The sequence below is a fragment of the Phasianus colchicus genome, chromosome 29 (assembly GCF_987193195.1).
Source record: "Phasianus colchicus chromosome 29, bPhaCol1.hap1.1, whole genome shotgun sequence".
Classification (NCBI taxonomy): domain Eukaryota; kingdom Metazoa; phylum Chordata; class Aves; order Galliformes; family Phasianidae; genus Phasianus; species Phasianus colchicus.
In genome coordinates, this window is record NC_143464.1 from 652,480 (window position 1) to 673,153 (window position 20,674).

The following is a 20,674-nucleotide window of genomic DNA, read 5'->3' on the forward strand; positions in this document are numbered from 1 at the left end:
GGAGATGTAGGTTGGATATAGGGACAAAATCTTCTGCAGAGAGGTGGTGAGGCACTGGCACAGGTTGCACGGAGGTGCGGTGGGTGCTGCGTCCCTGGAGACCTGACCCAGCTGTGGTGTCCCTGTGCGCTGCAGGGGAATTGGTCCAGATGGCCCTCAGAGGTCCCTTCTAACTCTGAGGAGTTTGTGGTTCTCTGTCACAGTATCACAGTTGATGGATGGTGGTGGAGAAAGCGTTTCTGCAGCTCTTAATCCATAGCACTGAAAGCACAAATCAGGATGTTTGATTTTTTCTTTTTTCCAAACTCCCACGGTGTGAGTCCTGAAATGAGCTCGTACTACAGGGTGAAAAGTTTTCAGTTAAAAATATTTTTATATAATTATTCTCTTTTTTCTTCTTTTTTTCTTTTTTTCTGCCCCAGTATGATTTTTTACTTCTGTCAGTGTAAACTGTCCAGATGATACTCTGTGCCCCAGCAGGTGCTTTACTCCTGTAGGATTACAAATGGAAAAGGGGCACCTGGGGCTGTGCCCCGGGCTCGGCTGTGTGCTTGAAACGCCACCCAAAAGAAGCTGGTTGCCTCCATGAATCTTCGTGCTTTCTGTCTCACAGGATGTCTTTGGGTAATTAGTGTGAGCCGTTATAAAAGCTAGGTTTACTCTTTCTTGGTGAATGCTGAATCCTAGAGTAGCATTTTGCAAGAGAGTTGGGCACCGTATTGCTTTATTTTGTGTGTTGGAGCTCTCTCTGGGACACAGAGCAGGTATACCCAATGCACAGCTCCGCACAGCCAGCAGTGCAGCCCAGCCCCGGCCCCACACAGTGCTCTGAACAGCAAAGAATGTGCAGCCATGCTTTCTCTTTGGATAAAGGAACTTGAAAACCGATTTCAATTTTCCAAAAAAATCATCACTTTATGTTGGTGACACCATTTTAATTGGTACAAATGCATTACCTGCCCGTTTCCAAATGGAATGCATAGAGTTCCAATCAGATATTCGACTCCAAAATCTAATCATGTCTCCTGACTGGACTTCTGTCAGACCTCTTTTAACAGACAGAAATATTCCTCACTTTGCAGTCAAGCCTAATTCACGTCGTCGCTTTTTGGCAGTAAGCACACTTGTGAACAATTGCAAAGAATGAAGCATGGGAAGAGTAAAATTTCATCAACAATCACAACAAACACATTAAGACCTCATGAAAAATTGCAACCATTGACATCAAACGAGGCATTGATGCATTATATATGCATCAATAATAAGGTCAAATATGCCACCAGTTTTACTGGTGCTCTTGAACATTTTTAGCGAGGACATAGACAGTGGGATTGAGTGTATCCTCAGCTGATGACACCAAGCTGAGGGGTGCAGTTGGCACAATAGAAGGCAGAGACGCTATCCAGAGGGACCTGGACACACGTGAAATAGAAGGCACGTGAGCATCTTGTGAGGTTTAACAAGGCCAAGTGCAAGGTGTTGCAATTGGGTTGAGGCAGTCGCAGATGCGGGTAGAGACTGGGAGGAGAACACATAGAGAGAAGCCCTGTGGAGAAGGACATAACGGGTCATAATGGCCAAAAAGCTGGAGATGAGCCAGCAGTGCGTGCCTGGAGCCCGGAAGGCCTGAGAAAGGTGTCCAGCAGGGCAGGGCGGTGATTGTCCCTCTCTACTGTGCCCTTGCGAGGCCCCATCTGAAGTACTGCGCCCAAGCCTGGGGTGCCAAGCACAGGAGAGATGTGGAGCGGTGGGAGGGGGTCCAGAGGACGGCCACAAAGACGAGACAAGGACTGGAGCACCTCACCTAAGAGGGCAGGTTTGAGGGAGTTGGGTTAACTTAGCTTTCAAAACAGAAGGCTTTGGGGAGACCTCGTTGCAGCCTTCTAGTACTTTTAAGGCTCCTGCCAAGCTGGAGGAGGACTGACTTTTTCTTGCGGTCTGATAGTAATAGGACAAGGGGGAATGGCATTAAACTAAAAGAGGATAGAGAGAGATGAGGTGTTAGAAAGAAACTGTTTACTCAGCAAGTGGCGAGGCACTTGCGAAGTTCCGCCCTGAGGGGTTCTGGATGCCCCACTGCTGGAGTCATTTGAGGCCAGGTTGGATGGGATCCTGGGCATCCTGATCTGGTGGTGCACGAACCTACTCACGGCAAGGGGGTTAGAACTGGATGATATTTAAGGGCCCCTCCAACCTAAGCCATTCTGCTGGGGAGAAGACAACCCTGTGGTTGAGGTCTGAACTCTGCCCACCCCAGGAAAAGACAAGAAGAGTGAAGCTGATGTGGATGAATGTGGGATTTATTGTCTTGGCTGATGTTGACCAAGTTGAACAAGCTGATGTAAATGAGCGTGGGATTTGTGGTCTTGGCTGATGTTGACCAAGTTGAGCAGGTGTCATTGGCACACGGCTGCTCCTGTGCAGACTGAGGGTCTGGCTGTGGGGATTGTGGTTCTGCAGATGGACCGGGGAGCAGCTTTGTGCTTTGTGCCCAGGCTGGCCGCCGCTGTTGGGACCGGCTGCCGCGGCGTGCTCGGGTCTGTGTGGGAAGTCGCAGCCCGACATCCCGCTGCGGAAGGGCTTCATGTGTGGGCCCTCCCCTGCTGCCTGGAGGGTCTTCTGTGTCCTGGCAGCGGGGAACCCCTCGAAGGCCTCGATGTCACTGGGGTGGCTGAGCAGAGCGTGCTGCTCTGTGCAGCTTGGCGTGGCTTTTGTCTGCTGCCACGGCTTCTTCTGGGCCGGCTCTGGGAACGTGAGGCCCGATCTTGAAGTGGGGAGCGGCTTCGTGCCCGGCCCGTCCCCTGCTGCCTGGGACTCCTTCCGGGCGCAGCCACTGGGGAATCGCTGGAGGGCCGCGATGCCCTCTGTTGGGTGGACCTGCGGGAGATGCTGTTGGTGCGTGGGGCTGTTGCACGGCCGCTTCCGCGGTGTCCTTGGCGCCGCAGAGATGCCTCCTGATCCTCAGGGAGGCGTGGGCGGATTGCCCTCTGCCGTCTCCCAGGCCCACTGGGCAGGTGGCTGTTCTCAGGCAGCTGGGATCTATGTGATGCTGCCTGGCTGCTGGGGCCGGAGCTGATGTTCTCCGGTCCCTGGGAGCCACAGGGAGGCTCCAGAGCCCCTTGGCTGGAAGTTCTGGGGCCGGTGTGCTCCATGTTGGTGCTGGGTCCGGCACGCTCCGTGTTGCTGCTGGAGGCTGTAAAGGAAAGCAGGAAGGTCATTGGGATGAAGCTGCAGGCTTGAGTCGGAACGGGCTGCCCTCCTTCCTGGGGCAGAGAGAGCCTGGCAGGGCCACCCTGAGCAGCACCCACTGCCAGGCGTTGCCCGGCCCCTGCCTAGGGAACCACAACTGTTTGCATCTTACCGGTGCCCATGCCAGCACAGCTGTCACACTCCCAGCTGTTAACTCTGTTGCTCAGGTAGGAGCATCGTCGGTGGGTCCCTTCTGCAGCACAGGAGCTGCAGAGGAGCAGCTGCCAGGGCCTGGGGAAGCAAACGGATTGTGGCTGTGAGGACAAAGTGAGCCAAGCCAGGCAGTGGCCGGCACATCTGCGGTGCTCAGCCCTGGTTCCCCATCGTGTGCTGAGGCTGAGATCCCCTGCAGAAGCCCGGAGGGCTGCCGAGGTAACTCACCCATCCGCCTCTTCCTGCTCCCTGCCTCCTGGGTAAAGGCACTTGCTGACATCGCAGCGCCCGTGCCTCTGTAGAAGCGATGGGTAGGTGTTATCATCCCACCAAGACGGTCTCCTACAGGAGAAGGGAGGGAATGTGATGAGCCCCCGGTTCCCTGCCATGTGTGATCCAGGGTATCCCTGTTCATCCAAGGCAACCCCATTTCCAGCTTCTCTGTGAAGCTGAGGCCTGTGCTGGTGAGACAGCAAAGGGCCAGGCCTGCAAGGACAGTCCCTGGGCAGGCCCAGCACTCGCGCCTTCCCATCTGCAGAGCTGATGGGGAGAAGGACACCAACCTGACTGGGATTTGGATCCCCAGAGTGGACATTTCTGCACGGAATTGCTCCGTGTCTTGACAAATGGGGCACTGGAAGCACATGGTGCCGGCATTCATGGCCTGCCCCTGCATGAGAAGCAAAAGCAGCGTGAGCGTGAGCGGGGCCTGGTGCTGCTGAGCACTGGCCGTGGCCACAGGGTGAGGGGAGGGCTCCTACCTGGACGCAGCTGCGGTGGAACCAGGTGTGCTTGCACACTGGGCACCTCAGGGTCTGGTAGGACGTGCTGTCCTCCAGGGGCTCCAGACAGATGATGCAGTCGGTGCCTTGGGATGGAGCTGCCTCCGCTGCCTGTCGCGGGCGGTGCTTGCAGCAGAAGGACCTGAGGGAAGATGCAAGGGATGGGCATGGTGAGAAGCACTGCGAGGAGGGCAGAGCAGCAGGCAGGAGCCCCAGGCCCCGGCTCTGGCAGGCTGCTGGGAGCTGTCGCTGCAGGTTCCTCCCTGGCTTGGCTGCTGTTGACAGCCCTTACCTGTGCTGCCCAAAGAACTGGGTGACACATTCGCCGTCCACGGCGCAGGGCAGGTGGAAGCTGCGTGCACAGCCTCTCTCTGCGCAGCTGATGGCGGCTCCTCTCTCGCCACAAACAAAGCATTGCTGAAAAGAACAGGGCAGCCCCGATCAGCAGCAGGCTCGGGGCCTCCACGACTGGCCCCACACCTCTGGGAAGGGCACAGGCTGAGGAAGCTGCTGGATCCCACTCTGCAGAGCCGCCTGGCAGAGAAGGCTCGTCTGCTATGGCAGGACTTTGCCCTGGAGCCCACTGGAAGGGCTGCCATTGCTTTCTTTGGGTGCAGACTAAGTTGGTGTGAGCCTCTCCTGGCACAAAGCTCACCGCTCCATTCAGGGCCTCACCTTCTGGTCCGCCTGCTTGATTCTGCATCTGATGGTACCAACGGGGAGGCCCAGAGTTTCCTCCCAGGGGTCGCTTTCTTCAAAGACTATGTTGGCAAAAAGCTGTGGGAGAGGAAAGAGCAGAGCAGGATCTCGTTAGGACAGAAAGGAAGGGAGCATCCCAGGCAGGGAGCTGGCAGGAGCCCTTGAGGGTTGGAACTCACCAAGCAGAACTCATGCACGCAAAGGTCACTCTCGGCAAAGGTGCGCCCGCAGATGTTCGGGTCGACATCCGCCCGGCGACACAGCATGCACACTGGAGAGGAGAGAGCAAAGGCGAGCAGCAGTGAGCACCTTGCGGGGCCAGGTGTCCCTGAGGGCGGTCCCCAGGGCCGTGCTCTTTGCTTGCCATGCTGGCCGAGGGGCAACGCTGGAGGAGGGGGCATTGCAGGCCCAACGGTGGCAGCGGGCAGCCACAGCCCAGGCTGGGCCCCTTGCCGAGGAGCAGAGGAGCGGTGCCCAGCGGCAGCTGGGGGGCCCCTGCCTGCCCCTTCCTTCCCTCTCAGCCGCTGGCAGACCCCCAGCACCCCTCTGCCTGGCGACGGGGCGCTGCGTGCAGGGATCCTTTGCTCTCACCTCGCTCCCTGGAGTCGGGGGCCTTCCGCTTCCTATTGGACATGTTGCGCATCGACAGTGAGCACTTGGAGAGTCCCTGCTCTCTCTGCACCTCACCAGGCCACACTGACGCACGCTCTGAGCCTGGCAGCCTTTGCTCTGCTCCCAACCCCACGGGTCACAATGGCCACTCCCCGCCACCACTGTGACATCACGGTTACCAAACCAGGACGGAATGCATCCCAGGCTCCCAAGCAAGATGGCGGCAGCCCTGGGCAACCTGTTCCAGTGCGTCCCCACCCTCAGAATCCACAATTGCCTCCCAACAGCCGATCTGTATCTCCCCTCTCTTTTCAATATTACGCATCACCTCCAGAAGAGCTGGTTCCCTCAGGCACACCTTTCCCCACGGTGGACCGCTTGCCTGGGTAACATACCAGATCTTCTTTGAAGGGATTCCTTTCCCTCTCGGCCCTTACAGAGAGTCACCTCCATAAGGTGAAGGCTTGTATCTCATTTCCAAGGGCTTTGTCAATGCCCCCTTCCCGTGAAAGGGACCCCAGATGCCTGCCTTTGCTGCCCACTAAGTCCAGGCTTGTGGCCCGCCCCATTCTCCCAGTGTCAGAGTGCTCCCCTGCATGACAGCTGAAGTCTTTTCACATACCTCTCAGCTCACTTGTGCTCAGGAGACAGATGGTTCTCATCTCCTTTATGAGTTCTGCCTCTTCCTCCTGCTGTTCTTGTCGTGGCCCGGCTTCATTCTCATCCTCTTCTTCTATCCCCGTCTTACAATGTATTTCCGTTCTTACTAAAGGAACTGATTTTCACAGCCTAATTTTGGTCTTTTTAATAAGGGCTACGGATACTGGCACAGTTGGGTTCTCTGGTTGAACTACATGGGCTGTCACAAAGTTGGGAGCTGGCGCAGGGCCTTTCTCATGCCTTGGAGCAGATGCGGGCCCCGTCGCAGTGGGCCAAACAATTATGAGATCCCCCGCTCGTGCGTTTCTTCTCCAGACTGAAGAGTCCTAGGTCTCTCAGCCTTTTCTCGTGAGGAAGATGCTCCAGGCCCCTCATCATCTCTGTGGTCGTCAGCCCGTTCTCAGTCTGTCTCACTGCCCACTCATTGGTGCCATGCCCTTTCAGATGACTGGTGCGAAGCTGGCTATCCCCCAGCGTCCAGGCAGCTCTCCTGTTCTCCAAGGCCTCTCAAAGATCATAGAGAGCAGTTCAGCAATTACCTCCACCAGCTCTCTCAGCACACGTGGGTGCAACCCAACGGGGCCCATGAATTTGTGAGCACTGATTTTGCCTGCACGCTCCCTGTTCAGATCCTCCTCAAGCAAGAGGAAGTTTTTAGTTCCCCAGACTCTCTCTCTTACCTCCAGGGCCTGCGAAACAGAAAGAAACAATGGGGTAATTATAACTCCCTCTGGAGCTTAGACACCTCCCCAGGCTTTGCCATCACATCTAGCACCTGACTGGAAAGCAGCAAAAAGGTTGTAGTTAGGCACAATGGCTGCAGAGCATAAACAGCTGTAGAAGAAATAGGTGTGGGCAGATGGATGTGGGATCCACCCTCCCAGGTGCTCTCCCACCAGGTTCTATTTGGACACCGATTTGCAGCACCTCAGCTCTGTGCCCAGGCTGGCCGCCGCTGTTGGGACCGGCTGCCGCGGCGTGCTCGGGTCTGTGTGGGAAGTCGCAACCTGACATCCCGCTGCGGAAGGGCTTCGTGTGTGAGCTCTCCCTTGCTGCCTGGACGGTCTTCTGTGCTCCGGCAGTGGGGAACCCTCGAGGGCCTCGATGTCACTGGGGTGGCTGAGCAGTCCTTAATTCCCCAGACTCTCTCTTACCGCCAGGGCCTGGGATTTTGGGGGTGCAATCTTAGTAGCAATGACGGACGCAAAGAAGGCATTCTGTGTCTCTGCCTTCTCTTCGTCCCCTGTTACCAGGGCACCCGCCTCATTCAGTGGCAGACCCACATTTGTTCTAGTCTTAGTTTTACTACCAACATTCTTACAAAAGCCTTTGTTGTTATCCTCGACCGCCTTTGCCGGATTTAATCCCAAGGGTGCTGTAGCCCTCCTCATTGCATCCTTGCAGGCCTTGACAACGCTCATATATTCTTTCCAAGTAGAAATGGAATGGCCCTTCTACCACGTGCTGTGTACGCTCCTCTTCCCTTTGAGTTTATTCATGAGCTCCTTGCTTATCCAGCAGTTCTCCTGCCACTTTTCCCCGGTTCCTTGCTCTCAGGAAGGGGTGCATCCATCTTGAGCTTGGAGGAAGCGGTGTTTAAGTGTCAAGCAGCTCTCTTGGGCCTACTTGCCTTCCAAAGCTCTAGTCCATGCAGGCCCTTGCAGAGGTCCAGTTTTGCTCTCCCGAAGTCCAGGGTTACAATCCTACTGTGGAGTTGGCAATGCCTTTTATGCCATATGATGGGCCCTTCCAATTGGCTCTGGAGCAGTTTCCAGATGGGGTGGAGTGTATCTGGTGTCATATACCATACCAGTATCTGGTGCGCATGCCATACCAGTCATGTTTCTCCCATTGCACGGTGGTTGTTGGTGGAACGGGGCGGGGGGTGGGGGGGAGTAGAACCGAGACCGCCTTAAGCAAGACCAAGACAACAAACTCCTGACTTCTCCATTGTGCTTATGCACAACATGTTTGTTCTGCACTTTTCACAAGAGCATGGCAGTACAGTTTTTGTTCTGAGGCATTCGGGAGATTGTTACCATTTTGTTTTGCACAGTTTGCACAGAAATTTTTGTGCATTTGGACTGTGTGCTGTATGTGCAACTGTATCTGATTTTCTCTTAGAATGACTTCTACTTTAAAAATCATTAGGAAATTTTACCTTTTGAGAAAGATTTTTTTTTGGTGATAGCTTCTAGAATTGTCCCGGGACTTGATGGTACACCAACTAGTTGATAGTCTCCAGGCTCATCCTAACCCTTCTCTTCCCCTCCTGATGAAAATAGGTTCGGTATCTTTCTGGTCAGCTGGTATGAACCCCGCTGCACATTCTCTCTTTAAGAAGGGAGTGTAAGAATCTCGAAACTCCTGACAGCTTGAAGACCCGAGGATGCTGTTCATCTCCACCTTCTGTTGCCTTGTTCTTTGTGCAAACATCACCCGAGCTCTTCTTTCACCCTTCTCCATCTCCAGCCCCTTGTTGCTTTTCAACACTTTTCACTGGGCTTGGGCACCGTTGCTCTCCATGTGAGCTTGTGGCAGAGCTGGTCAGTGAAATGATTTGGAAAAATGATCAAACACGTCCCAGTCTGCATGGGCTTCATGATGCATTTATGGATTATGGACATTTATAAAGGTAAAACCTATATGAATATGCAGCTGGTGAAAAGAAGTTATATTAAAGTCGGTGAAGGATCAGACGCTCTGTATGCATGTATATGCACACATTTATGTCTCACTCTCAATACTTTGTAGGCGTGTGAAGGAAGTGACATGTTTCTTTTTGGCTCAGACTGTGACAACGCCATACAGAACTGTAACACTGTGAATTCTTGCCCTCTTTCTGTCTGGTTCACAGATGGGCCTGTAGCTAACTGGAGACAGGAGACACAGCTGTAACAGCCTTGTGAAGGCATCAGAGCAAACACAGTACTGTCACACGCTTGTGAAAGGTGCAGAAGAAACACAGGTTGTACCAAGTACAGTGGAGAAGCCAGGAGTCGGTCGTCTGGCTGAAGGCGGTCTCGGGTCCCCCCCACAACCACGGCCCTCCACAACCACCATGCACAGGGAGCAGCATGGGGTTACGGCATACGCACGGTGTGTGGCACCGTGCAGCAGCTCCTGGCCCGACCGGAGCCAAAGAAGGACAAATTCGGGGACGTGGCACAGAACCATTCCCAATCCACATCCGGCAGAACAACCCCCTTCTCCAGATACGGGCCTGGCTACGTGCCAGCGATGTCACCACGCTTTTCTTCATCCTTCTGCCTTCCGGGTATCACCACCTTTAGTCGAACTTCTTGTGCGCTCAGTAATGACAAATGCCAACCACTCTGGCAGAGCTCAGGGGTAGACGAGCCTGAACGCAGTTTGAATGAACGCCTTCACTCGAGAAGAGCCAAGCCCCGCCCCGTTCCCCGAGGCTCACTCCGGTCCCATTGGCGGTACCCACGCTCCGCGCCGCTCTTTTCTCGGTCTCTGCTGCCACCGCGTGACCGGAGCGCGGAACTGCAGTCGGGACCGCCGCGGCGGCGGTTTTAGGGGCGTTTTAGGGGTTTTAGTCCGACGAACTCTGGGAGCACTCTGGGCGCTCTGGGCCCCCCCGGGGCCCGCACGGTCCCGCAGAGCACCACACAGCCGTCCCGGAGCTGCACGACGCGTCGCTCTGCTGTCTCCGCTCTGTACCGCCCGTCCCTGCGGTAATACGAAGAGATCCTCCAGGCACTAATGCCTTCGGAAACCCGGAAGTAGTGACTCTTTGCTCTGACTGCTCTGTGCCGCCAGCCCTCCAACTCTATGGTAATGGGTCCTCCTGGTGGAACTGCGCATGTGCTGAGAAGAGCGGAAGGGGCGTCTCGTTGCTTTAAGGGCGCTGCGCTGCCGGCCCGGCGGGCTGGTGGTGTTTGGAGCTGGCGGCGCTGCTCGGCGCGCGGGCTTGCAGCCGGTCAGCGGGGTTATAACAAACCGGAAGAAGAATATCGAGTCATCTGTATCTCTATATCTCATCTCATTTTCTGCTCCAAAACTGACCAAAGTGTCAAAATGGTTTCCAGCTCCAAGAGGGAAATGGTTGCAAGTTCCAAGAGGGGAGATGTAGGTTGGATATAGGGACAAAATCTTCTGCAGAGAGGTGGTGAGGCACTGGCACAGGTTGCACGGAGGTGCGGTGGGTGCTGCGTCCCTGGAGACCTGACCCAGCTGTGGTGTCCCTGTGCGCTGCAGGGGAATTGGTCCAGATGGCCCTCAGAGGTCCCTTCTAACTCTGAGGAGTTTGTGGTTCTCTGTCACAGTATCACAGTTGATGGATGGTGGTGGAGAAAGCGTTTCTGCAGCTCTTAATCCATAGCACTGAAAGCACAAATCAGGATGTTTGATTTTTTCTTTTTTCCAAACTCCCACGGTGTGAGTCCTGAAATGAGCTCGTACTACAGGGTGAAAAGTTTTCAGTTAAAAATATTTTTATATAATTATTCTCTTTTTTCTTCTTTTTTTCTTTTTTTCTGCCCCAGTATGATTTTTTACTTCTGTCAGTGTAAACTGTCCAGATGATACTCTGTGCCCCAGCAGGTGCTTTACTCCTGTAGGATTACAAATGGAAAAGGGGCACCTGGGGCTGTGCCCCGGGCTCGGCTGTGTGCTTGAAACGCCACCCAAAAGAAGCTGGTTGCCTCCATGAATCTTCGTGCTTTCTGTCTCACAGGATGTCTTTGGGTAATTAGTGTGAGCCGTTATAAAAGCTAGGTTTACTCTTTCTTGGTGAATGCTGAATCCTAGAGTAGCATTTTGCAAGAGAGTTGGGCACCGTATTGCTTTATTTTGTGTGTTGGAGCTCTCTCTGGGACACAGAGCAGGTATACCCAATGCACAGCTCCGCACAGCCAGCAGTGCAGCCCAGCCCCGGCCCCACACAGTGCTCTGAACAGCAAAGAATGTGCAGCCATGCTTTCTCTTTGGATAAAGGAACTTGAAAACCGATTTCAATTTTCCAAAAAAATCATCACTTTATGTTGGTGACACCATTTTAATTGGTACAAATGCATTACCTGCCCGTTTCCAAATGGAATGCATAGAGTTCCAATCAGATATTCGACTCCAAAATCTAATCATGTCTCCTGACTGGACTTCTGTCAGACCTCTTTTAACAGACAGAAATATTCCTCACTTTGCAGTCAAGCCTAATTCACGTCGTCGCTTTTTGGCAGTAAGCACACTTGTGAACAATTGCAAAGAATGAAGCATGGGAAGAGTAAAATTTCATCAACAATCACAACAAACACATTAAGACCTCATGAAAAATTGCAACCATTGACATCAAACGAGGCATTGATGCATTATATATGCATCAATAATAAGGTCAAATATGCCACCAGTTTTACTGGTGCTCTTGAACATTTTTAGCGAGGACATAGACAGTGGGATTGAGTGTATCCTCAGCTGATGACACCAAGCTGAGGGGTGCAGTTGGCACAATAGAAGGCAGAGACGCTATCCAGAGGGACCTGGACACACGTGAAATAGAAGGCACGTGAGCATCTTGTGAGGTTTAACAAGGCCAAGTGCAAGGTGTTGCAATTGGGTTGAGGCAGTCGCAGATGCGGGTAGAGACTGGGAGGAGAACACATAGAGAGAAGCCCTGTGGAGAAGGACATAACGGGTCATAATGGCCAAAAAGCTGGAGATGAGCCAGCAGTGCGTGCCTGGAGCCCGGAAGGCCTGAGAAAGGTGTCCAGCAGGGCAGGGCGGTGATTGTCCCTCTCTACTGTGCCCTTGCGAGGCCCCATCTGAAGTACTGCGCCCAAGCCTGGGGTGCCAAGCACAGGAGAGATGTGGAGCGGTGGGAGGGGGTCCAGAGGACGGCCACAAAGACGAGACAAGGACTGGAGCACCTCACCTAAGAGGGCAGGTTTGAGGGAGTTGGGTTAACTTAGCTTTCAAAACAGAAGGCTTTGGGGAGACCTCGTTGCAGCCTTCTAGTACTTTTAAGGCTCCTGCCAAGCTGGAGGAGGACTGACTTTTTCTTGCGGTCTGATAGTAATAGGACAAGGGGGAATGGCATTAAACTAAAAGAGGATAGAGAGAGATGAGGTGTTAGAAAGAAACTGTTTACTCAGCAAGTGGCGAGGCACTTGCGAAGTTCCGCCCTGAGGGGTTCTGGATGCCCCACTGCTGGAGTCATTTGAGGCCAGGTTGGATGGGATCCTGGGCATCCTGATCTGGTGGTGCACGAACCTACTCACGGCAAGGGGGTTAGAACTGGATGATATTTAAGGGCCCCTCCAACCTAAGCCATTCTGCTGGGGAGAAGACAACCCTGTGGTTGAGGTCTGAACTCTGCCCACCCCAGGAAAAGACAAGAAGAGTGAAGCTGATGTGGATGAATGTGGGATTTATTGTCTTGGCTGATGTTGACCAAGTTGAACAAGCTGATGTAAATGAGCGTGGGATTTGTGGTCTTGGCTGATGTTGACCAAGTTGAGCAGGTGTCATTGGCACACGGCTGCTCCTGTGCAGACTGAGGGTCTGGCTGTGGGGATTGTGGTTCTGCAGATGGACCGGGGAGCAGCTTTGTGCTTTGTGCCCAGGCTGGCCGCCGCTGTTGGGACCGGCTGCCGCGGCGTGCTCGGGTCTGTGTGGGAAGTCGCAGCCCGACATCCCGCTGCGGAAGGGCTTCATGTGTGGGCCCTCCCCTGCTGCCTGGAGGGTCTTCTGTGTCCTGGCAGCGGGGAACCCCTCGAAGGCCTCGATGTCACTGGGGTGGCTGAGCAGAGCGTGCTGCTCTGTGCAGCTTGGCGTGGCTTTTGTCTGCTGCCACGGCTTCTTCTGGGCCGGCTCTGGGAACGTGAGGCCCGATCTTGAAGTGGGGAGCGGCTTCGTGCCCGGCCCGTCCCCTGCTGCCTGGGACTCCTTCCGGGCGCAGCCACTGGGGAATCGCTGGAGGGCCGCGATGCCCTCTGTTGGGTGGACCTGCGGGAGATGCTGTTGGTGCGTGGGGCTGTTGCACGGCCGCTTCCGCGGTGTCCTTGGCGCCGCAGAGATGCCTCCTGATCCTCAGGGAGGCGTGGGCGGATTGCCCTCTGCCGTCTCCCAGGCCCACTGGGCAGGTGGCTGTTCTCAGGCAGCTGGGATCTATGTGATGCTGCCTGGCTGCTGGGGCCGGAGCTGATGTTCTCCGGTCCCTGGGAGCCACAGGGAGGCTCCAGAGCCCCTTGGCTGGAAGTTCTGGGGCCGGTGTGCTCCATGTTGGTGCTGGGTCCGGCACGCTCCGTGTTGCTGCTGGAGGCTGTAAAGGAAAGCAGGAAGGTCATTGGGATGAAGCTGCAGGCTTGAGTCGGAACGGGCTGCCCTCCTTCCTGGGGCAGAGAGAGCCTGGCAGGGCCACCCTGAGCAGCACCCACTGCCAGGCGTTGCCCGGCCCCTGCCTAGGGAACCACAACTGTTTGCATCTTACCGGTGCCCATGCCAGCACAGCTGTCACACTCCCAGCTGTTAACTCTGTTGCTCAGGTAGGAGCATCGTCGGTGGGTCCCTTCTGCAGCACAGGAGCTGCAGAGGAGCAGCTGCCAGGGCCTGGGGAAGCAAACGGATTGTGGCTGTGAGGACAAAGTGAGCCAAGCCAGGCAGTGGCCGGCACATCTGCGGTGCTCAGCCCTGGTTCCCCATCGTGTGCTGAGGCTGAGATCCCCTGCAGAAGCCCGGAGGGCTGCCGAGGTAACTCACCCATCCGCCTCTTCCTGCTCCCTGCCTCCTGGGTAAAGGCACTTGCTGACATCGCAGCGCCCGTGCCTCTGTAGAAGCGATGGGTAGGTGTTATCATCCCACCAAGACGGTCTCCTACAGGAGAAGGGAGGGAATGTGATGAGCCCCCGGTTCCCTGCCATGTGTGATCCAGGGTATCCCTGTTCATCCAAGGCAACCCCATTTCCAGCTTCTCTGTGAAGCTGAGGCCTGTGCTGGTGAGACAGCAAAGGGCCAGGCCTGCAAGGACAGTCCCTGGGCAGGCCCAGCACTCGCGCCTTCCCATCTGCAGAGCTGATGGGGAGAAGGACACCAACCTGACTGGGATTTGGATCCCCAGAGTGGACATTTCTGCACGGAATTGCTCCGTGTCTTGACAAATGGGGCACTGGAAGCACATGGTGCCGGCATTCATGGCCTGCCCCTGCATGAGAAGCAAAAGCAGCGTGAGCGTGAGCGGGGCCTGGTGCTGCTGAGCACTGGCCGTGGCCACAGGGTGAGGGGAGGGCTCCTACCTGGACGCAGCTGCGGTGGAACCAGGTGTGCTTGCACACTGGGCACCTCAGGGTCTGGTAGGACGTGCTGTCCTCCAGGGGCTCCAGACAGATGATGCAGTCGGTGCCTTGGGATGGAGCTGCCTCCGCTGCCTGTCGCGGGTGGTGCTTGCAGCAGAAGGACCTGAGGGAAGATGCAAGGGATGGGCATGGTGAGAAGCACTGCGAGGAGGGCAGAGCAGCAGGCAGGAGCCCCAGGCCCCGGCTCTGGCAGGCTGCTGGGAGCTGTCGCTGCAGGTTCCTCCCTGGCTTGGCTGCTGTTGACAGCCCTTACCTGTGCTGCCCAAAGAACTGGGTGACACATTCGCCGTCCACGGCGCAGGGCAGGTGGAAGCTGCGTGCACAGCCTCTCTCTGCGCAGCTGATGGCGGCTCCTCTCTCGCCACAAACAAAGCATTGCTGAAAAGAACAGGGCAGCCCCGATCAGCAGCAGGCTCGGGGCCTCCACGACTGGCCCCACACCTCTGGGAAGGGCACAGGCTGAGGAAGCTGCTGGATCCCACTCTGCAGAGCCGCCTGGCAGAGAAGGCTCGTCTGCTATGGCAGGACTTTGCCCTGGAGCCCACTGGAAGGGCTGCCATTGCTTTCTTTGGGTGCAGACTAAGTTGGTGTGAGCCTCTCCTGGCACAAAGCTCACCGCTCCATTCAGGGCCTCACCTTCTGGTCCGCCTGCTTGATTCTGCATCTGATGGTACCAACGGGGAGGCCCAGAGTTTCCTCCCAGGGGTCGCTTTCTTCAAAGACTATGTTGGCAAAAAGCTGTGGGAGAGGAAAGAGCAGAGCAGGATCTCGTTAGGACAGAAAGGAAGGGAGCATCCCAGGCAGGGAGCTGGCAGGAGCCCTTGAGGGTTGGAACTCACCAAGCAGAACTCATGCACGCAAAGGTCACTCTCGGCAAAGGTGCGCCCGCAGATGTTCGGGTCGACATCCGCCCGGCGACACAGCATGCACACTGGAGAGGAGAGAGCAAAGGCGAGCAGCAGTGAGCACCTTGCGGGGCCAGGTGTCCCTGAGGGCGGTCCCCAGGGCCGTGCTCTTTGCTTGCCATGCTGGCCGAGGGGCAACGCTGGAGGAGGGGGCATTGCAGGCCCAACGGTGGCAGCGGGCAGCCACAGCCCAGGCTGGGCCCCTTGCCGAGGAGCAGAGGAGCGGTGCCCAGCGGCAGCTGGGGGGCCCCTGCCTGCCCCTTCCTTCCCTCTCAGCCGCTGGCAGACCCCCAGCACCCCTCTGCCTGGCGACGGGGCGCTGCGTGCAGGGATCCTTTGCTCTCACCTCGCTCCCTGGAGTCGGGGGCCTTCCGCTTCCTATTGGACATGTTGCGCATCGACAGTGAGCACTTGGAGAGTCCCTGCTCTCTCTGCACCTCACCAGGCCACACTGACGCACGCTCTGAGCCTGGCAGCCTTTGCTCTGCTCCCAACCCCACGGGTCACAATGGCCACTCCCCGCCACCACTGTGACATCACGGTTACCAAACCAGGACGGAATGCATCCCAGGCTCCCAAGCAAGATGGCGGCAGCCCTGGGCAACCTGTTCCAGTGCGTCCCCACCCTCAGAATCCACAATTGCCTCCCAACAGCCGATCTGTATCTCCCCTCTCTTTTCAATATTACGCATCACCTCCAGAAGAGCTGGTTCCCTCAGGCACACCTTTCCCCACGGTGGACCGCTTGCCTGGGTAACATACCAGATCTTCTTTGAAGGGATTCCTTTCCCTCTCGGCCCTTACAGAGAGTCACCTCCATAAGGTGAAGGCTTGTATCTCATTTCCAAGGGCTTTGTCAATGCCCCCTTCCCGTGAAAGGGACCCCAGATGCCTGCCTTTGCTGCCCACTAAGTCCAGGCTTGTGGCCCGCCCCATTCTCCCAGTGTCAGAGTGCTCCCCTGCATGACAGCTGAAGTCTTTTCACATACCTCTCAGCTCACTTGTGCTCAGGAGACAAATGGTTCTCATCTCCTTTATGAGTTCTGCCTCTTCCTCCTGCTGTTCTTGTCGTGGCCCGGCTTCATTCTCATCCTCTTCTTCTATCCCCGTCTTACAATGTATTTCCGTTCTTACTAAAGGAACTGATTTTCACAGCCTAATTTTGGTCTTTTTAATAAGGGCTACGGATACTGGCACAGTTGGGTTCTCTGGTTGAACTACATGGGCTGTCACAAAGTTGGGAGCTGGCGCAGGGCCTTTCTCATGCCTTGGAGCAGATGCGGGCCCCGTCGCAGTGGGCCAAACAATTATGAGATCCCCCGCTCGTGCGTTTCTTCTCCAGACTGAAGAGTCCTAGGTCTCTCAGCCTTTTCTCGTGAGGAAGATGCTCCAGGCCCCTCATCATCTCTGTGGTCGTCAGCCCGTTCTCAGTCTGTCTCACTGCCCACTCATCGGTGCCATGCCCTTTCAGATGACTGGTGCGAAGCTGGCTATCCCCCAGCGTCCAGGCAGCTCTCCTGTTCTCCAAGGCCTCTCAAAGATCATAGAGAGCAGTTCAGCAATTACCTCCACCAGCTCTCTCAGCACACGTGGGTGCAACCCAACGGGGCCCATGAATTTGTGAGCACTGATTTTGCCTGCACGCTCCCTGTTCAGATCCTCCTCAAGCAAGAGGAAGTTTTTAGTTCCCCAGACTCTCTCTCTTACCTCCAGGGCCTGCGAAACAGAAAGAAACAATGGGGTAATTATAACTCCCTCTGGAGCTTAGACACCTCCCCAGGCTTTGCCATCACATCTAGCACCTGACTGGAAAGCAGCAAAAAGGTTGTAGTTAGGCACAATGGCTGCAGAGCATAAACAGCTGTAGAAGAAATAGGTGTGGGCAGATGGATGTGGGATCCACCCTCCCAGGTGCTCTCCCACCAGGTTCTATTTGGACACCGATTTGCAGCACCTCAGCTCTGTGCCCAGGCTGGCCGCCGCTGTTGGGACCGGCTGCCGCGGCGTGCTCGGGTCTGTGTGGGAAGTCGCAACCTGACATCCCGCTGCGGAAGGGCTTCGTGTGTGAGCTCTCCCTTGCTGCCTGGACGGTCTTCTGTGCTCCGGCAGTGGGGAACCCTCGAGGGCCTCGATGTCACTGGGGTGGCTGAGCAGTCCTTAATTCCCCAGACTCTCTCTTACCGCCAGGGCCTGGGATTTTGGGGGTGCAATCTTAGTAGCAATGACGGACGCAAAGAAGGCATTCTGTGTCTCTGCCTTCTCTTCGTCCCCTGTTACCAGGGCACCCGCCTCATTCAGTGGCAGACCCACATTTGTTCTAGTCTTAGTTTTACTACCAACATTCTTACAAAAGCCTTTGTTGTTATCCTCGACCGCCTTTGCCGGATTTAATCCCAAGGGTGCTGTAGCCCTCCTCATTGCATCCTTGCAGGCCTTGACAACGCTCATATATTCTTTCCAAGTAGAAATGGAATGGCCCTTCTACCACGTGCTGTGTACGCTCCTCTTCCCTTTGAGTTTATCCATGAGCTCCTTGCTTATCCAGCAGTTCTCCTGCCACTTTTCCCCGGTTCCTTGCTCTCAGGAAGGGGTGCATCCATCTTGAGCTTGGAGGAAGCGGTGTTTAAGTGTCAAGCAGCTCTCTTGGGCCTACTTGCCTTCCAAAGCTCTAGTCCATGCAGGCCCTTGCAGAGGTCCAGTTTTGCTCTCCCGAAGTCCAGGGTTACAATCCTACTGTGGAGTTGGCAATGCCTTTTATGCCATATGATGGGCCCTTCCAATTGGCTCTGGAGCAGTTTCCAGATGGGGTGGAGTGTATCTGGTGTCATATACCATACCAGTATCTGGTGCGCATGCCATACCAGTCATGTTTCTCCCATTGCACGGTGGTTGTTGGTGGAACGGGGCGGGGGGTGGGGGGGAGTAGAACCGAGACCGCCTTAAGCAAGACCAAGACAACAAACTCCTGACTTCTCCATTGTGCTTATGCACAACATGTTTGTTCTGCACTTTTCACAAGAGCATGGCAGTACAGTTTTTGTTCTGAGGCATTCGGGAGATTGTTACCATTTTGTTTTGCACAGTTTGCACAGAAATTTTTGTGCATTTGGACTGTGTGCTGTATGTGCAACTGTATCTGATTTTCTCTTAGAATGACTTCTACTTTAAAAATCATTAGGAAATTTTACCTTTTGAGAAAGATTTTTTTTTGGTGATAGCTTCTAGAATTGTCCCGGGACTTGATGGTACACCAACTAGTTGATAGTCTCCAGGCTCATCCTAACCCTTCTCTTCCCCTCCTGATGAAAATAGGTTCGGTATCTTTCTGGTCAGCTGGTATGAACCCCGCTGCACATTCTCTCTTTAAGAAGGGAGTGTAAGAATCTCGAAACTCCTGACAGCTTGAAGACCCGAGGATGCTGTTCATCTCCACCTTCTGTTGCCTTGTTCTTTGTGCAAACATCACCCGAGCTCTTCTTTCACCCTTCTCCATCTCCAGCCCCTTGTTGCTTTTCAACACTTTTCACTGGGCTTGGGCACCGTTGCTCTCCATGTGAGCTTGTGGCAGAGCTGGTCAGTGAAATGATTTGGAAAAATGATCAAACACGTCCCAGTCTGCATGGGCTTCATGATGCATTTATGGATTATGGACATTTATAAAGGTAAAACCTATATGAATATGCAGCTGGTGAAAAGAAGTTATATTAAAGTCGGTGAAGGATCAGACGCTCTGTATGCATGTATATGCACACATTTATGTCTCACTCTCAATACTTTGTAGGCGTGTGAAGGAAGTGACATGTTTCTTTTTGGCTCAGACTGTGACAACGCCATACAGAACTGTAACACTGTGAATTCTTGCCCTCTTTCTGTCTGGTTCACAGATGGGCCTGTAGCTAACTGGAGACAGGAGACACAGCTGTAACAGCCTTGTGAAGGCATCAGAGCAAACACAGTACTGTCACACGCTTGTGAAAGGTGCAGAAGAAACACAGGTTGTACCAAGTACAGTGGAGAAGCCAGGAGTCGGTCGTCTGGCTGAAGGCGGTCTCGGGTCCCCCCCACAACCACGGCCCTCCACAACCACCATGCACAGGGAGCAGCATGGGGTTACGGCATACGCACGGTGTGTGGCACCGTGCAGCAGCTCCTGGCCCGACCGGAGCCAAAGAAGGACAAATTCGGGGACGTGGCACAGAACCATTCCCAATCCACATCCGGCAGAACAACCCCCTTCTCCAGATACGGGCCTGGCTACGTGCCAGCGATGTCACCACGCTTTTCTTCATCCTTCTGCCTTCCGGGTATCACCACCTTTAGTCGAACTTCTTGTGCGCTCAGTAATGACAAATGCCAACCACTCTGGCAGAGCTCAGGGGTAGACGAGCCTGAACGCAGTTTGAATGAACGCCTTCACTCGAGAAGAGCCAAGCCCCGCCCCGTTCCCCGAGGCTCACTCCGGTCCCATTGGCGGTACCCACGCTCCGCGCCGCTCTTTTCTCGGTCTCTGCTGCCACCGCGTGACCGGAGCGCGGAACTGCAGTCGGGACCGCCGCGGCGGCGGTTTTAGGGGCGTTTTAGGGGTTTTAGTCCGACGAACTCTGGGAGCACTCTGGGCGCTCTGGGCCCCCCCGGGGCCCGCACGGTCCCGCAGAGCACCACACAGCCGTCCCGGAGCTGCACGACGCGTCGCTCTGCTGTCTCCGCTCTGTACCGCCCGTCCCTGCGGTAATACGAAGAGATCCTCCAGGCACTAATGCCTTCGGAAACCCGGAAGTAGTGACTCTTTGCTCTGACTGCTCTGTGCCGCCAGCCCTCCAACTCTATGGTAATGGGTCCTCCTGGTGGAACTGCGCATGTGCTGAGAAGAGCGGAAGGGGCGTCTCGTTGCTTTAAGGGCGCTGCGCTGCCGGCCCGGCGGGCTGGTGGTGGTTGGAGCTGGCGGCGCTGCTCGGCGCGCGGGCTTGCAGCCGGTCAGCGGGGTTATAACAAACCGGAAGAAGAATATCGAGTCATCTGTATCTCTATATCTCATCTCATTTTCTGCTCCAAAACTGACCAAAGTGTCAAAATGGTTTCCAGCTCCAAGAGGGAAATGGTTGCAAGTTCCAAGAGGGGAGATGTAGGTTGGATATAGGGACAAAATCTTCTGCAGAGAGGTGGTGAGGCACTGGCACAGGTTGCACGGAGGTGCGGTGGGTGCTGCGTCCCTGGAGACCTGACCCAGCTGTGGTGTCCCTGTGCGCTGCAGGGGAATTGGTCCAGATGGCCCTCAGAGGTCCCTTCTAACTCTGAGGAGTTT

General features: G+C 55.2%; 2 protein-coding genes across 11 annotated transcripts; both read right to left on the reverse strand.

Moving 5' to 3' along the window:
- Positions 1–190: 190 nt before the first annotated feature.
- On the reverse strand, positions 191–10,411 carry LOC149914428 (E3 ubiquitin-protein ligase PHF7-like). Of its 5 annotated transcripts, XM_090126610.1 has the most exons (9): positions 5,475–10,411; positions 5,063–5,154; positions 4,860–4,961; positions 4,477–4,601; positions 4,164–4,326; positions 3,966–4,072; positions 3,631–3,744; positions 3,362–3,480; positions 191–3,193 (listed from the first exon to the last, which is right to left on the reverse strand). In XM_090126610.1, exons 1-9 carry the CDS (start codon positions 5,524–5,526, stop codon positions 2,583–2,585), a joined length of 1,485 nt encoding a protein of 494 aa, XP_089982736.1. In that variant the 5' UTR covers positions 5,527–10,411; the 3' UTR covers positions 191–2,582. The 5 variants fall into 5 exon arrangements, with proteins under 5 accessions (XP_089982736.1, XP_089982735.1, XP_089982733.1 ...); XM_090126609.1 differs by having other exon boundaries at positions 5,063–10,411; XM_090126607.1 differs by having other exon boundaries at positions 3,631–4,326.
- Positions 10,412–10,434: 23 nt separating this feature from the next.
- On the reverse strand, positions 10,435–20,655 carry LOC149914429 (E3 ubiquitin-protein ligase PHF7-like). 6 transcript variants are annotated; one of them, XM_090126605.1, is made up of 9 exons: positions 15,719–20,655; positions 15,307–15,398; positions 15,104–15,205; positions 14,721–14,845; positions 14,408–14,570; positions 14,210–14,316; positions 13,875–13,988; positions 13,606–13,724; positions 10,435–13,437 (listed from the first exon to the last, which is right to left on the reverse strand). In XM_090126605.1, the coding sequence occupies exons 1-9, from the start codon at positions 15,768–15,770 to the stop codon at positions 12,827–12,829; spliced, it is 1,485 nt and encodes a 494-aa protein (XP_089982731.1). In that variant the 5' UTR covers positions 15,771–20,655; the 3' UTR covers positions 10,435–12,826. The 6 variants fall into 6 exon arrangements, with proteins under 6 accessions (XP_089982731.1, XP_089982730.1, XP_089982728.1 ...); XM_090126604.1 differs by having other exon boundaries at positions 15,307–20,655; XM_090126602.1 differs by having other exon boundaries at positions 13,875–14,570; positions 16,362–20,655.
- Between the last annotated feature and the right edge of the window lie 19 nt (positions 20,656–20,674).

Excerpts from the sequence above, each read along its gene's own strand:
- LOC149914428 (XM_090126606.1), bottom strand. The coding sequence starts at position 5,284 with ATGCCCCCTCCTCCAGCGTTGCCCCTCGGCCAGCATGGCAAGCAAAGA. Across the intron at positions 4,962-5,062 it reads GCGTGCATGAGTTCTGCTTG|CTTTTTGCCAACATAGTCTT; the intron begins GTGAGTTCCAAC and ends CCTCTCCCACAG. Across the intron at positions 4,327-4,476 it reads CAGTTCTTTGGGCAGCACAG|GTCCTTCTGCTGCAAGCACC; the intron begins GTAAGGGCTGTC and ends ATCTTCCCTCAG.
- LOC149914429 (XM_090126600.1), bottom strand. The coding sequence starts at position 15,528 with ATGCCCCCTCCTCCAGCGTTGCCCCTCGGCCAGCATGGCAAGCAAAGA. Across the intron at positions 14,846-15,103 it reads TCAAGCAGGCGGACCAGAAG|CAATGCTTTGTTTGTGGCGA; the intron begins GTGAGGCCCTGA and ends TGTTCTTTTCAG. Across the intron at positions 13,725-13,874 it reads GAGCAGGAAGAGGCGGATGG|GCCCTGGCAGCTGCTCCTCT; the intron begins GTGAGTTACCTC and ends TTGCTTCCCCAG.